We start from the raw sequence: 14,601 nt of genomic DNA, 5'->3' as shown, positions 1-14,601 counted from the left end.
GGCGGCGGCGCGGCGGCCTCATTCCGGGGCGGGCGGGCGCCGAGCGCGGCGCGGGCGGGCCGGCTGACGGAGGAGCGAGCGGGCCGGCCGGGGATGCCGCTCGGGGCTCAGCGGTCCTCGTGTCAGTGAGCGCCGCGCACCGCCGCAGCCATGACGGTGGAGTTCGAGGAGTGCATCAAGGACTCGCCGCGCTTCAGGTGCGCCCCCAGGGGCGGCGCGGCCCTTTGTGGTCGGCGGGGGTCGCCGCCCCCTCGGGGCTCCCGGGGTCGCCGTGGGTGGGCGCACGGGGCGGGGGGGGGGCGTCGTTGCCGCCTTTGAGCCGGGGCACGGGAGCCGGGGGTGGGGGGGCGCGGGAGCTGGAGGACCCCTCCTCGGACAAAGCCCGCAGCCCCGGGCCCAAAGGCCTTGAACAAAAGATGCCCCTTGTGCCGGTCACCTCGCGCGGAGAGTGCGCGCGTGGGGGTGGGGTGGCCGCCGGTACAGCCACCTTTCCGTGGGAGTGTCCACCCCCGCTTTGTGTCTGCACCATCGAGCTGGCCACCTGCACGGGGCTGAGGCCCTCCTGGCCCTGCGGTCCTTCTCTGGCCGGGGTGGCCTGGATGCCAGGAGCGTCAGTCCCTGGAATGTGTCTTAGTCCGTGTGCCCAAAGCAGTGCATGGGGGTCAGGCAGCAGGAGCCACGCTTCAGTCTAGGGCTGGCTGCTTGGCAGGGGTGACCTAGGGGCCTGGAGGTGTGGGCCCTAGGCTGAGCAGACTGGGTGGGATTTTCGGGTGGGGGTCCTGCCCTGTACCCAGCCCTGGGCTTGTCTGTTTAGTCCTTCCTGGTAGTGCAGGTGGGCTCACCCACGTGCACCACGAGGCACCCTCTGTGTGGCAGGTGCATATGCTTGTGTTCTGGTGCACATGCGTGAGCTCTGCTCCTCTGGACCCTCCCTTGAGGTGCCAGATCCTGGACGTGAATGTGTGGGTGGGCCGCACCCCTGGGCTGGCATGTTTGATGTGTACATGCAGACCAGGGATAGGTGCGTGCCTGCATGAGTGCGTGTGCACGTGTCACTTTGTAACCTCTCTGTGTGGATATGTACACGGATGTATACACGTACTATGTGTTCATCATGCACGTATGAGTTCTGGCACTAAACACACGTGTATTCTGACAGTAGGCATATGTATCTGTATATCTGTGTGTATCGTGTATACATATTTGAGCGTGTGTGTGTGTACTCTGTGTCACTGCCTGCATGCACATTTGATTGCACGTGAGTGTTTCTACCATGCTTCTGTGTACATGTGTCCTTGGTCATGCGTGTGTGTGCCTGCTGGGTCTTGGGTGTGCTGGCATGAGGACCTGTGTGTGGACGGACTGGTGAACCTCAGCCCTGGTGCTCTTCCCCCTGGGTCCCTTGCACAACCATCACACAGGGACAGAGAGTCACAAAGGCTTGGGGAGGCTACGGATGAGGAGTCAGGGGTTGGTCCAGGAAGGGGCCCCAGGCAGAGGGGCTGGGGGGGATCCTCTGCGTTCACCCATCTTCTGTTGCTGACTGGTTGAGGGAGGGGGTGTGAGCAGCTCAGGCACCTACAGTCGTGGGCCCCCACCACCACCCACTGCCCTCCAGGACCCAGGCCGTAGGGGGAGACATAGCCAGGGTCTTGGTCCTGGCTGAGGCACGCTAGCCTCACCAACCCCCCCCCCCCCCTTGCTCAGAAACCTCATGGTCCTTCTCCCCCGGAGTGGAGGGGTCCAGGCCCACCTTGCCTTGTCGGACTGGGGGCACTGGCATCCCATTCACCTCCTGGCCTTCCCTCCCACTAGCTTGGTCTGCCACCACTGTGGCACACAGTGGGTGCAGTGGCTGCCTGGGTTTTGCCATGCTTCCTCTGGCAGGGAGGGGCTACCCCTGGAAAGTGCCCAGCTGGGCCTGGGAGGGGGGCTAAGGAGATTCATCTGAACCTTGGATCGTAGAAGCTACACCGTGTTGGTTTGGCGGTTGGGCTGTGATTTAACAGAGCGTTGAGGTTCTCTTGGGGGTCCACTGTCTCCTCCCCCACAGGGACTTCCGGTGGCAGGCCTGAGATGAGCCAGAGTGGGGCTGGGTGGGAGGCTGTGGCCAGTGATGTGAGGCCAGGTGGCTTCAGACCTGGGAAGAAGGACCCTGCCTACATGCTCTTGGCCTCGGGAGAGCCCCACAGCCTTGGGATGCATGTGGGAGAGTCCAGACTCTTCCAGACAGGCCTGGAGGCGCAGCCCCCTAGTTCTTAGTGCCCCCTCCCCTGGGTGGGGCTTCAGGCGCTGAGTCATGGCTTTGGTGGGAGAGCCTGCCTCACCCTCCTCCTTGTCATACAAGCTGCTGAAGAATCCTGGAGGGGGGGGTGGACAGGAAAGGAGGTCTCGGGTCCTTGGGGGCCAGGGCTCCCAGGACAGGGTGCTGGTGCTTTGCTCTCTGCTGAGCACCCACTTGACTCCCATGAGCACACTCATCAGCATCTGGTGCAGCCCCACCCTTGTGGGGGACCCCCCCCCCCGACCCTCCACCGGCCTTGCCCAAGGGCAGCAGCTCTCTGTGCAGCGGCTCAGGACAGTTGGGGCAGCCAGGGTTCCTGCTGCAGCATCCACTCCCGGTGCGTGTCTCGTACCTTCTCTGGAACTCAGAGTCCCCTTAGCTCCACTGGAAGGGATGGTGCTCAGAGAGGAGCCCGTGTCCTGCCAGGGAGTGAGTGCGGTGGGGAACTTCCAAAGTCGCTGACTGGGGCTGCCTGGCACCCTCCCCACAACTCCAAATTGTAGGCATGTGAGGGACTGGGAAACACTGGAACACAGAGCCCCCCCCCCCCCCGCCGGCTGGCCATGAGGGCAGCGGGGGGGTGGGGGGGGACACTAGACCTGGATGGCCTTTGCTCTGCCTGACCCTGACCTAAGACCTGTCCCTGGAGCTCTGCCTCTCACCTCTGGCCCTGTTGTCAGCCCCGGCCCTGATTCTCCGTTGTCCTTCATCCCCTGGAGGCCAGATGGGCCCAGTTCACCAGCTGAGTGGGTTGGGGGGGGGGGGGGGGCGCCAGGATCCTGGCCCTCTTTCCCTGTTTCCTGTTCCCAGAACACGGGGAGGGGGTCACGTGCCAGATCCATCTGCCTTGCCTTCCGGGGATTCTCCCGTCTGTGGCTTCTCTGGTGATGTCATTCGTTAACTCTTCCCTCCCTGAGGCAGCCCCATTGTAAGGCTGTCCCGGTGGGAGTGGGCTCCTCTGAGGCCTGACCCACCACTCCCTTTGAGCAGACTGTGCTGTTTGGTATTCTGAGGTTGGAGGAGTCAGGGGGCACCCGTCCAACAGTTATTCTGGGGTCTCATAATCTGCCGGGACCGGAGAGAGCAGCTAGCTGGCCCATGCTTACGCGCCCTGAGACTGGCTGGCCCCAGGCTCCATAGGACCTAGGTGGGATCTGGGGTCAATTCAGCCCTGGAGTGGCCGGGCCAGGAGGGTGACCAGCAGCCCCTCTTTCTGTCCTCAGGGACTTGATGACCTTCTCTCCCTGGGGCCACAGCAGCCAGCCGCCATCATAGCCGACTGGGCCTCTCTCTGATGGGAGTGGTGGTGGGTGCTGGGCGGCTCTGGAGTCAGCTGGACCTAGGTCCCAGTCCCACACCCTCTGCCCAGGGGGCATCGGCCTTTGCCAGCTTCTATTTCCTGCATGTCTGAGGAGCGTAGGACAGCGAGTGGGCTGAGGGGAGCGGGTGGCCTAAGCCGAGTGGCCCCTTCTCACTGCAGACCCTCACAGAGAGGTGCGTGGGGCTGGGGACGCTGTGGCTTGGCGGGCCTGCAGCCACCTGTGTTCCTGTTGCAGGGCTACTATTGACGAGGTGGAAACAGACGTGGTGGAGATCGAGGCAAAACTAGACAAGGTGAAGGCGGGGCCCAGGGGTGAATGGAGGGTCCTGGGCTGCTCTCTCTGCCCCCGTGCCTGGCCCTGACCTGGCTCACACACAGGCTCGTGTATGAGTGTGTGTGTCTGTGTGCGTGTGTGATCAGGGCTCGGCCCCTCCCTCTGGGTTTGTGCCTCGTTCTCCCCGGCTGTACCCTACCTATCATACCTGTCCCAGGGGGCGCGTGCGGCACACGTGTGTCTCCTGTCAAGAGGGGGTAGGCCTTGGTGAGTCCCCCGCTGCCATCTTTTGGGCGAGGGGTGGGGATTGTTACTAGGGATGGGGTGGGGAGGGTGCTATTGAGTGGCTGGGTTGGGGGCCCGAGGGCAGGGGCAGGGGAGGAGAAGAAGGAGGAGGGAGGGGTAGCATCCCTGAGCACCCTCACTGGCTGGTCCTGCCAGCCCCCTGGCTAGGACCACATGCCCACCTGGGCCCTGGGTTCCCCAGTCTGGGCTTCGCTGTCCTGCTCCAGCCTTCTGCTCTGGAGCCGAGACCCACCCGCCACCTTGCTGCCCTCCTGGCTCCAGGTGGGTCACAGGGAGGGCTGGCTCGCACGGCTGCGTCCCAGGCCCCGATGGGCCCTGGGGGGCTCCCGCCTCTGTGGCCTGATCTCTTGGAGGAGGCGAGGGCCGCCCCTTGCAGGCCATGAGAATGTGGCTCCTTCCGTCATCCGTAGCTGGTCAAGCTGTGCAGTGGCATGATCGAGGCTGGCAAGGCCTATGTCACGACCAACAGGCTCTTCGTGAGTGGTGTTCGAGACCTGTCCCAGCAGTGCCAGGGCGACACCGTCATCTCGGTGAGGGGGCGGCTGATCTCTGACCTCTAGACAGGGGTGGCACAGGCAGGCAGCCCCTTGACTGTGCCCAGGCCCTGGGAGCAGGTGGGCATCTGTGCCGGGCCGCAGGGGTGGGCGGCTCGGATACCTGTGGGTGGAGGTGCCAGCCACCCTGGGAACACAGCTGTCTCATCTGAGCAAGGGGTCTCCCCTACCCCGCCTCCCCCTAGGAATGTCTGCAGAGGTTTGGAGACAGCCTGCAGGAGATGGTCAACTACCACATGGTAAGCCCTGGCCACAGTGCGGTGATGTATGGGGGCCTGTCCAAGGGCACATCCCTCTGGCTTCCCATCCCAGGCGCCCCCTCCACCCCCCCCCTCCCCCCCGCCGGCTCCCCGCAGGCCCCGCCCAGCCTGGAACGGCTGTCAGCTGGCTCAGAGGGAGCTGAGCTGGCGGGCTGCTGGGAAGCCACGTTCCTATTCTTCCAGTCTGTGGGGGTGGGGGGAACATCACTGAGGTGCTCTGCTGTGTCCCAGGTGAGGGCCAGGCAGTGGGGAGGTTATTTGGATCCTGGGGGTGGGAGGAGGTGGCAGCATAGTCGAGGCCTGAGGGCAATGGGGTCTCAGAGGCTGGTCCAGGGTCCCCCAGTTGAGCAGGGGTCTCTGGCCAGGCGGCAGAAGTATCTCCTAGGCTGGCCCCACGTCCCCTGGTTAACTGCCAATCTCATTGCTACCCAGGCTGGGTCTGGTGACCGCAAGCCCCTCAGAGCCCCCAGCACAGGACACACAGAATAGGGCCCAAGGCACATGTGGGTGGTCAGACCCTGGCTTGGGAACCAGATCCCAGACTAAACAAGGAGCCCCACCCCCGCAGGGGAAGTTTAGAAATAAACCAGCTCAGGAGAGCTCATTCTGCACTGTCTGTCAGTCTGTCTGTTCCCATTTAGGGCCCAGTCCTCCTCCCATGTTGGGAGGGATCTGACTATGGGTCTGGTCAGCACTGTAGGGACCCCTGACCTGTTCCTAGGTCGAGTCCCTTGGAAGCTCTGGGCTCTAATCCTGTTCTTTCTCCTGTAGGCCTGGCCATCCTTGAGGTGGCCTCCCAGGGCCGGGAGGCCGTGTCTTGTGTATGCCTGCCCTGAGTTGGCATGGGGTGGTGCTCTGGTCTCTAGTCTGGCTGAGAGCCCAGTGGGGGAGATGGGCAGGTGGGCACAGCTGTGGCCTCTGGGCATCAACCCAGGCCTGGGGCCACGCCCAGTCCCCTGGACCCTGTGAGGCTGGCTCTGGGGGGGCAAACAGCTGGAGCCCAAGCGGGGCTGGGCGGGGCTTTCCCTGGTCCTCATCTGCAGTGACAGGGGCTTGGTCCCTGGAGCCCTAACCCCACCGCCCCCACCTTGGCCCACAGATCCTGTTTGACCAGGCCCAGAGGTCTGTGCGGCAGCAACTGCACAACTTCGTCAAAGAGTGAGTGGCCCCCAGAGCCCTGTGGGAGGCCTGGCCTCTGCTGGCCCTGGGAGGGGCTGGTGGTGGCACCTGTGGTAGCACAGGGAGCAGGTACAGCTACGCCTGATTGGGAGGGGGGATCCTGGGGCCTGCCTTCAAGACTGTGGGTGGGGGACTCGGCAGGAGCCAAGGCTTGGAGGCAGGACAGGCCTGGGGTCAAGGAAACAGTGCCTGGAGGGCAGGGTGAGGGGTCAAGGTGCACACAGGGTAGCCAGGAGGGCCTCGGGCAAGGAGTGAGGGTGAGCTATAGAAGGCATTAAGGTTGTGGGAGGGGTGGGGGCTGCACTGAGGCCTGACCTCTATGCCTCATGTGCAGTTGGGGTGCCTGTGGCACCCCCAGGTGAAGATGTAGAATTGAATCTGAGTTTGAGTCTGGGGTCCAGGGTGAGGCAGAGGGTCTCCCTAGGCTGGACTGGTCCCGGGAGTGAGGTGGTAAAGGGCAGGGGGAGGCCCTGGATCATGGGAGGGGCCCTGGTGGGAGAGGAGGAAGAGGAGGAGGAGAATAGGGGAGGGGAGAGAAGGAGGAGGAGGAGGAGAGCCGTAGCGGGGAGGTGGGGTGCTGGGACTGGCAGGTGGGGAAGGGAGGCCCTGCCTGGGGGCACAGAGTGGGCACAAGTAGAGGGAGAGCATTTCATGGACGTGGGAGATCCTACGTGCACCCCTCCCAAGACCCTGGCCTGACACCTGCTGGCCCTCAGGGACGTGCGGAAATTCAAGGAGACCAAGAAACAGTTTGACAAAGTTCGGGAGGACATGGAGCTGTCCCTCGTGAGGAATGCCCAGGCCCCACGGCACCGGCCCCACGAGGTGGAGGAGGCCACAGGTGCCTTGACCCTCACCCGGAAGTGTTTCCGTCACCTGGCACTAGACTATGTGCTCCAGGTCAGCGGCTGGGCACAGAGCAGTTGTGGCCTGGAAGGGGGTGGAGGCCGCTCCGTATTCCGACAGACAGACAGACAGACAGACAGACAGACAGAGCTGTTGCTCGGAGGGGCCCCTCTGCCTCCAGAAAACCCGAGATGCCAGATCTTGGGAAGGGACAGGGTGGCGGGGTGCCCAGGCAAGGGTGGGCCGGGGACAGGGGTGGGGCTGAGGCCTTGAAGATCTTGCGGAGGGGGCCTTGGAAGGCCTGGGAGCAGGTCTGAGAATTTCCGGCTTTGCCCGTGGGAGGAACCCACGGTCCTGACGTGGGGAGGGACTCCTTGACCACGGGAGGGTGAGGCTGGCACAAGTGCAGGGAGCTGAAGATGAGCTGGGGGTCTCGGGGAACCACAAGCAAGCCTGAGAGGACTCTGCGGTAAGGGACAGTCCACGGGCTGCCTCGTCCCTGACACCCTTCACCCGTTCACCCCTCCCCTTGCAGATCAACGTACTCCAGGCCAAGAAGAAGTTTGAGATCTTGGATTCTGTGAGTGACTGGTTGGTAGGGGTGGGGGGGCATTGGCCTTGAGTACAGGCCGTGAGGTGCAGGGATGTGAGTGCACCTGCTGGGCCCCTGGGGGCCTGGTCCCACCTGTGCCCCCCCGCCCCTGCCTACAGATGCTGTCCTTCATGCACGCCCAGCACAGCTTCTTCCAGCAGGGCTATAGCCTGCTGCACCAGCTGGACCCCTACATGAAGAAGCTGGCAGCCGAGGTGAGCCCGCAGGGTGGGGCGAGACCCAAGACCCGGGTCTCAGGGAGAATGTTCATGCCCCTCCCTGGTGCCCCTCCCCCACAGCTAGACCAGCTGGTGATCGACTCGGCAGTGGAAAAGCGTGAGATGGAGCGAAAGCATGCTGCCATCCAGCAGCGGGTGAGGCCCTGCACCCCCTGACCTCCGTGCATGGAAGGGGGACCCCAAGAAGCCAGTACCCCTCTCCCCCAGGCCTGCCCACGCTGCTTCGCTTACAAATGTGTGCTCAGAAGGAGAGGTCCCCGGTTTTTTTGTTTTTTTGTTTTTTAACGTTTATTTATTTTTGAGAGAGAACACGAGTGGGGGAGGGGCAGAGAGAGGGAGACACAGAATCCGAGGCAGGCTCCAGGCTCCGAGCTGCCAGCACAGAACCTGACACAGGGCTTGAACTCACGAACCCGTGAGATCATGACCTGAGCTGAAGTCGGATGCTTAACGGCTGAGCCGACTGAGCTGCCCACTCTCTTCAGAGACGTCTCCATTCTTAGGAGCCTCAAACGGCAGAGTAGAAGGGGCATCGGTCACTTAGGGGTCACTTAGAGGCCAGGCCTGGGTGGGCAGGGGAGCCAGCCCATCCGGGTTCCAGATGCTGGGGCTGGGGCTAGAGCGGGGACCCAGGGTTTCCTTCCTTTGAGGCCAGTGGTGGTCTCTGAGGCTTCAGTTGCTGGCTCTTGCCCAGACAGCCCCAGGGTAGAGGTGGGCTGCAGGTAGGAGTGACTGTTCCCAGACCACTGGGAGCCCACTCATCGGCTCTCTCTCCCTCTTTGCACCCCCTCCTGCTCCTGGCCCCCTCAGACGCTGCTGCAGGTGAGTGGGAGTGCCCTGGGGGAGGGAATGGGGGGGAGCAGTTGAGCAGGCAGGGCGGGGCCTCTGCCCTCCCCCCGCCCCGCAGAGCTTCAGCACCAAGGACACCTCACTTTGCTGCGAGCACGCGGCGGCGGCTGGCACCAGCGGGGACTTGGGCTGAGCTGGACTGCATCCCCCGCGGGAACAGCAGCAGCTGTCCCTTTCTGCCCCCACTCAGCCAGGGGAGCAGGTGGCCGGGCCTCCTCTCCTGCCGCCGGACACACAGGACAACGCCCAGTGTCTCCTCAGTCTCTGTGAATGGAGCTCTCTGTCAGGCTGGCTGGAGCAGGCCCAGCTGGCAACGTGAATGGGGGACTCAGGATGGGGGCAGGAAGCTTCCTTCCTGATCCCAGAGCCTGCTGGCCCCACAAGGCTGGGGGTGTGGGCTGGGGCCCTCAGCTGTAGTGTGAGGCGTCTGCCCTCAGTGGGGTTTCAGGGTGAAGGTCCGTGCTGGGGTCAGAGGAGTGCCCCACCTCAGCGTTGGCTCTGGGGGAGCCTGGCAGGGCAGCAGTGTCCTCGCAGCCAGGCCGGGCACTCACTGGGGGCTGGGCTCCAACCACCCCCAGGACTTCTCCTACGATGAGCCCAAAGTGGAGTTTGATGTGGACGCGCCCAGCGGTGTGGTGATGGAGGGCTACCTCTTCAAGAGGGCCAGTAATGCCTTCAAGACGTGGAACCGGTGAGGGAGGGGCCTGCTCAGGGGGTCTGCGGGGTTAGACAGGGGGCTGGCCCTGCCTGACCCCCTCCTGGCCCATCCACCTGCCCAGGCGCTGGTTCTCCATCCAGAACAGCCAGCTGGTCTACCAGAAGAAGCTCAAGGTGCGCTTCAGGGCTGCTGGGGCTGGGTCAGTGACAGCCGGGCCCCTCCCCGCCTGGACCCCGGGGCGGGCTGGGCGGCGGGGGTTGCACAGGGTTGAGGACACTGAGCCTGAATGGGCCGCCCGAGGGCAGAGACCACCTGGGTCTCAGATGGTCTGTGTCTCTAAAATGGAGCGATAAATGGGTGGTCAGCGCAGGGCCAGGCCTGCGTGCTGAGCGCAAGGGCCCCGGTGGTGCTGCCCGCAGGACGTGCTCACCGTGGTGGTCGATGACCTCCGTCTGTGTTCTGTGAAGCCATGTGAGGACATCGAACGGAGGTTCTGTTTTGAGGTCGTGTCACCCACCAAGTGAGGAGGCCCAACCCGGGGCGGGGTGGGGGAGGGAGCCCTTCCGCCCGCCCGGCCTGATGGTCCCCTTCCCCTAGGAGCTGCATGCTGCAGGCCGACTCAGAGAAGCTGCGGCAGGCCTGGGTTCAAGCTGTGCAGGCCAGCATCGCCTCTGCCTACCGGGAGAGCCCGGACAGCTGCTACAGTGAGGTGCGGCCCTCTCGGGACCCTCCACGTGTGTGCACACGTGCCTGCGTGCTGCAGAGAGGCAGCCCCTGCAGGCTGCATGCAGGCGTGCATGTGAGTGTGAGCACGTGCTCATGCACACGTAGGTGTGCGCGTCGTGTGTACGTGCGTGTGAGTATGCGTGCACACACGGACACGCAGGCTTCCGCTTCAGGCGTCCTAGCCTGTGCTGGCATCTCTGGGTGGGGGGGGGGGAGAGGGGGCCCACCGGGGTGATCGAGGCTGGAACTCCTGAGGGCTGAGTGGCCCCTCACACCATCCCCAGAGGCTGGACCGCACGGCGTCTCCGTCCACGAGCAGCATCGACTCTGCTACGGACTCGCGGGAGCGCAGCGTCAAGGGCGAGAGCGTGCTGCAGCGTGTGCAGAACGTGGCTGGCAATAGCCAGTGTGGGGACTGTGGCCAGCCGGATCCCCGCTGGGCCAGCATCAACCTGGGGGTGCTGCTCTGCATCGAGTGCTCCGGCATCCACAGGTGCGCCCACTGGGTGGGCTGGGGCTGAGGTGCTGGGGTAGAGCCACGCCCTGACTCACCCCTGCCTCCTCACCTCCCAGGAGCCTGGGTGTCCACTGCTCCAAGGTGCGGTCCCTGACCCTGGACTCATGGGAGCCAGAGCTGCTGAAGGTATGTATGGAGGCCATCTCAGACCGTTGGCAGGGGGTGGTGGCTGCAGGAGCCGGGTCTGCAAGCCTGGGGGTGGGGGTGAGAAGGAGGGGCATGACCTGGGGCTGATGCTGCACACCCCTTCTCCTGCTAGCTGATGTGTGAGCTTGGAAACAGCACCGTGAACCAGATCTACGAGGCTCAGTGTGAGGGGCCAGGTGGCAGGAAGCCCACAGCCAGCAGCCCTAGGTGAGGTTGGGGGGGGGGGCAGCCTAGATGGGGCCAGGGCAGCCCCCACCCACGCGGCGCAGCCTCACGGCCATCCCTGGTGCAGGCAGGACAAGGAGGCCTGGATCAAGGACAAGTATGTGGAAAAGAAGTTCCTGCGGAAGCCACCGTCGGCACCAGCCCGGGACGTCCCCCGGCCCTGGAGGGCGCAAAAGTGCCAGCGCCACCACAGCTCCCCCCGGGTCCCCACTGCCCGCCGCAAGGTCCGGCTGGAGCCCATCCTGCCCTCTGTGGCTGCTCTGTCCTCAGGTGCCAGCAGGCTGCTCCCTTAGCTCACGTGCCCACGCAGAGTTGGGGACGGGCTCCAGCAGGGAGGAGGAGGGAGGCAGGGACTACCAGCATGACTTGGGCACCCTACCTCGCCTTGGGTCTCAGTCTCCCCACCTCCCCGCAGCAGGTGCTGTGGAGCGCAAGTTCCGGAGGGACTCTCTCTTCTGCCCGGATGAGCTGGACTCCCTCTTCTCCTACTTCGATGCTGGGGCTGCTGCAGCCGGTCCACGGAGTAAGTGCCGTGAGGGCCCTGGCCCCTGTCACCCGACTCCCCTCAGTGAGGCCAGCAGAGCAGGGCCAGGCATGCTCATCTTGAGGTGGATGAGTGTGGACAGCCTTAGCCATGTGCTCGGAGACCAGAGGGACAGGCGTTTTTTTTGCAGGAAGGACTGGGCTGGGGCTGGGGAGAATTTAGGGGTCAAGCAGGGATAAGGTTGAGATAGCATCTCAGGGGTCTGGGGTTACTTGGCCACTGACTTGGAGACCGAGGCCCTGATCCTCGAGAGTGATGTGTATGAATTGTGTGCGCGGTGCGCACATTGGAGTGTATGTGGGCGTGTGGCTGGATGTGCGCATAGGCATATAGGTACGTGTGTGTGTGTGTGTGCGTGCACGCATGTGCATGCTGGGGGCCTGGACAGCTGTGTGCTGGAGCCAGCCCGTGAGAGAACTGTGCACCCTTCCCAGCCCCTCTTGGAGTTGGGGGCCACATGCTACAAGCAGGGTTTCCCGCCAAGGGCTTCCTGTTAACGATTTACCAGCACCCAGTGGTCTGGAGCGCTTGTAGAGCCTTTCTGGGCAGTGTAGGCAGAAGGCGTGGACCCAGGCCAAGAACAGACAGGGGTGCTGGGGGTGACAAGGGCGTGCCCTCAGGCAGCAGAGGGCGCTGCCTCACCATTCCTAAGCCTGGGGCTGCCCTTGGGTAAGCCAGCTGAGATTTCACTCAGCATAGTGGGGGAGGGGGAAAGGAGGTGGGGGTGTCCCAGGGCTTGGCAAAGACCCCTTGCTGCACAGTGACCTCCCAGGGTGCACTCAGCACAGACAGGGCTGAATATCCTCTGTGCATGGTCATGCTTCTGCCCATCCATCCTGCCAGGGCTGACCTGCTGGGGGGTGGGGGGTGGCTTCCCCTGGAGTTGTGCTCTCTGATGCGTTACTTTGGCTCCTTTGAGCCCTTCCTTGGTTTTCTCCCCTCCCCACCCCACCCCCCATCCTAGGCAGGGCTCCCCTCCCCTCGTGGCAGCAGATCCTGTCCCTGGAGGATGGATGGGGCTTCCAGCCTTCCCGCAGGGCTCCAGCAGGAGTCAGGAGCTCTAAGGACCCCCTCTGTCCCCGGACCCCGCAGGTCTGAGCAGCGACAGTGGCTTAGGAGGCAGCTCTGATGGCAGCTCTGACGTTCTAGCCTTTGGCGCAGGCTCTGTTGTGGACAGCGTCACTGAGGAGGGTGGGTGTGCCCCCCCCCCCCCCCGTCCCCGCCCCGGCCCTCCCCAGCCCTCCCCAGCCCCACCCCCGGCCTGGTCACAGCCCCTGACCGCAGCACCTCTCCCTGTAGAGGGTGCAGAGTCGGAGGAGTCCAGCGGGGAGGCGGATGGAGAAGCAGAGGCCTGGGGCCTGGCGGACGTGCGCGAGCTGCACCCTGGTCTACTGGCGCACCGAGCGGCGCGAACCCGAGACCTCCGAGCGCTGGCCATGGCGCTGGCGCACGGGGCAGAGGTCAACTGGGCCGACGCGGAGGACGAGGGCAAGACGCCTTTGGTGCAGGCTGTGCTGGGGGTGAGCAGGCGCAGGGGGGTGGCACAGGGCACAGGTGCATCTTCAGAGCCCGCTTTCTTCTGGCGCCCACACAAGGGCCCCTTGTGCCCGCGCCCCCCCCCCCCCCCGCCGCCGCAGATCAGAGAGGAGCCATTTCCTCAGCTTAACCTGACTGTACTCGGCTCCCCAGGGCTCCTTGATTGTCTGTGAATTCCTTCTGCAAAACGGAGCAGACGTGAACCAAAGAGACAGCCGGGGCAGGGCGCCGCTGCACCACGCCACACTCCTGGGACGCACGGGGTGAGTCTCTGGCGCCCCTCCTGCCCGCCCAGGGAAGGGGGTGTGCTGGAGCCACCTCCTCCCGCCCCTGGCCAGCCCCGACCCGTCCCCTCCACCCTTCTTCAGTCAGGTCTGCCTGTTCTTGAAGCGGGGGGCCGATCAGCACGCCTTGGACCACAAGCAGCAGGACCCACTGAGCATCGCCATCCAGGAGGCAAACGCGGACATCGTCACTTTGTGAGCGCTGACGGGGCCGTCGGGGGTGGGGCGCGAAGGCTGGGGGCTCTGGGGGAAGGAGCGCGTCCCGCTCTCGCCCTCCCCGCCCCTCCACACCTCACGCCGCCGCGCCTCCCCCAGGCTCCGGCTGGCCCGCATGGCTGAGGAGATGCGAGAGGCGGAGGCGCCCCCGGGCCAGCCGGGCCCCCTGGCGGGCAGCAGCCCCACGGAGCTCCAGTACCGCAGGTGCATCCAGGAGTTCATCAGCCTCCACCTGGAGGAGAGCTAGGGCGGCCAGGCCCCTGCCCTGCCCGGGACGCCCCGGCCATTCCCTGGAGCCCCAGCTGCCTGCTCTGCCCTCCCGGGAGCTGCCCGACCCCCAGGGCCGTGAGAGGGACCCCAGCACGGGGTCTTCCGAAGCCCCACGTTTCCCCCTGGGAGGTGCTGCATCATCTGATGCCCCTCGCCGCACCCGGGGACCCTCCGTCTTCAGGTGGCCCCTTCCTCGGGAGCCCGGGTCGCTCATGTCACAAACCACTCTCAAGGCCCCGTGTCACCTTGTGCCCCTCAGAACCACCCTCCCTCCCCCGCTCTGGGGCCGGTGTCACCTCGTGCCCCCACCTTTACTGCCATGGAACACTGACCTGCTAGTTGGGTCCCTCCTACACACCCCCAGAGCCCCTCTGCTAGGCCTTGGGGCTGGTGGCTGGCCACCAGCGCCTTTCAAGGGCAGAAGGGGACAGCCCATCCAGGGAATCAACCCGTGTACCTCACTTAGTGACCGGCATCCAGGCTGGGCTTCTCGGGTGCTGGGCGGGGGGGGGTGGGGGGGTGGGGGGTGGGCTGTGGCCTGAGGCCTCAGCCCTGGCTGGACGCGGGCGTCCCGAGGCCATGTGGCTGGCCACGCAGGCCCCAGTCCTGGGCAGCCCGAGACCTGTCTCTGCCTCCTCCAGAGGCGCTTGGCCCAGAGCCGGTGCATAAAGGACTTTGGCACTTTCCGCCCCTGCATCCGACATTCTTTGTCACAGACCGAGCGGATTTTCTACAACGATCTCTTTCTCACTTTGTCTTGTGTCTTTTCTCTGT

General features: G+C 64.6%; 1 protein-coding gene across 5 annotated transcripts; it reads left to right on the top strand.

Moving 5' to 3' along the window:
- The first annotated feature begins 10 nt into the window (after window positions 1–10).
- ACAP3 (ArfGAP with coiled-coil, ankyrin repeat and PH domains 3) lies at window positions 11–14,341 on the top strand. Of its 5 annotated transcripts, XM_045034909.1 has the most exons (25): window positions 144–197; window positions 3,841–3,898; window positions 4,097–4,146; window positions 4,596–4,715; window positions 4,925–4,978; window positions 6,099–6,157; window positions 6,895–7,078; window positions 7,560–7,604; window positions 7,736–7,831; window positions 7,916–7,990; window positions 8,666–8,677; window positions 9,283–9,395; window positions 9,484–9,535; window positions 9,782–9,882; window positions 9,960–10,071; window positions 10,373–10,581; window positions 10,662–10,731; window positions 10,865–10,959; window positions 11,045–11,247; window positions 11,393–11,500; window positions 12,614–12,712; window positions 12,821–13,041; window positions 13,211–13,320; window positions 13,426–13,536; window positions 13,657–14,341. In XM_045034909.1, the coding sequence occupies exons 4-25, from the start codon at window positions 4,617–4,619 to the stop codon at window positions 13,802–13,804; spliced, it is 2,376 nt and encodes a 791-aa protein (XP_044890844.1). In that variant the 5' UTR covers window positions 144–197; window positions 3,841–3,898; window positions 4,097–4,146; window positions 4,596–4,616; the 3' UTR covers window positions 13,805–14,341. The 5 variants fall into 5 exon arrangements, with proteins under 5 accessions (XP_044890843.1, XP_023113680.2, XP_044890844.1 ...); XM_045034908.1 differs by lacking the exon at window positions 4,097–4,146 and having other exon boundaries at window positions 11–197; window positions 11,396–11,500; XM_023257912.2 differs by lacking the exon at window positions 4,097–4,146 and having other exon boundaries at window positions 12–197.
- The last annotated feature ends 260 nt before the right edge of the window (window positions 14,342–14,601 follow it).

This window comes from Felis catus, chromosome C1, assembly GCF_018350175.1.
Source record: "Felis catus isolate Fca126 chromosome C1, F.catus_Fca126_mat1.0, whole genome shotgun sequence".
NCBI lineage: Eukaryota > Metazoa > Chordata > Mammalia > Carnivora > Felidae > Felis > Felis catus.
The sequence above is the reverse complement of the archived record's forward strand: the minus strand, read 5'-3'. Positions and strand labels throughout refer to the sequence as shown.

What these genes read in the sequence shown, in the direction of transcription:
- ACAP3 (XM_045034906.1), top strand. Translation starts at nt 4,339, where the DNA reads ATGCCCACCTGGGCCCTGGGTTCCCCAGTCTGGGCTTCGCTGTCCTGC. An exon ending in CTGCACAACTTCGTCAAAGA is followed by an intron (nt 6,158 to 6,894) that starts GTGAGTGGCCCC and finishes GCTGGCCCTCAG; the next exon opens with GGACGTGCGGAAATTCAAGG. An exon ending in TGAAGAAGCTGGCAGCCGAG is followed by an intron (nt 7,832 to 7,915) that starts GTGAGCCCGCAG and finishes CCTCCCCCACAG; the next exon opens with CTAGACCAGCTGGTGATCGA.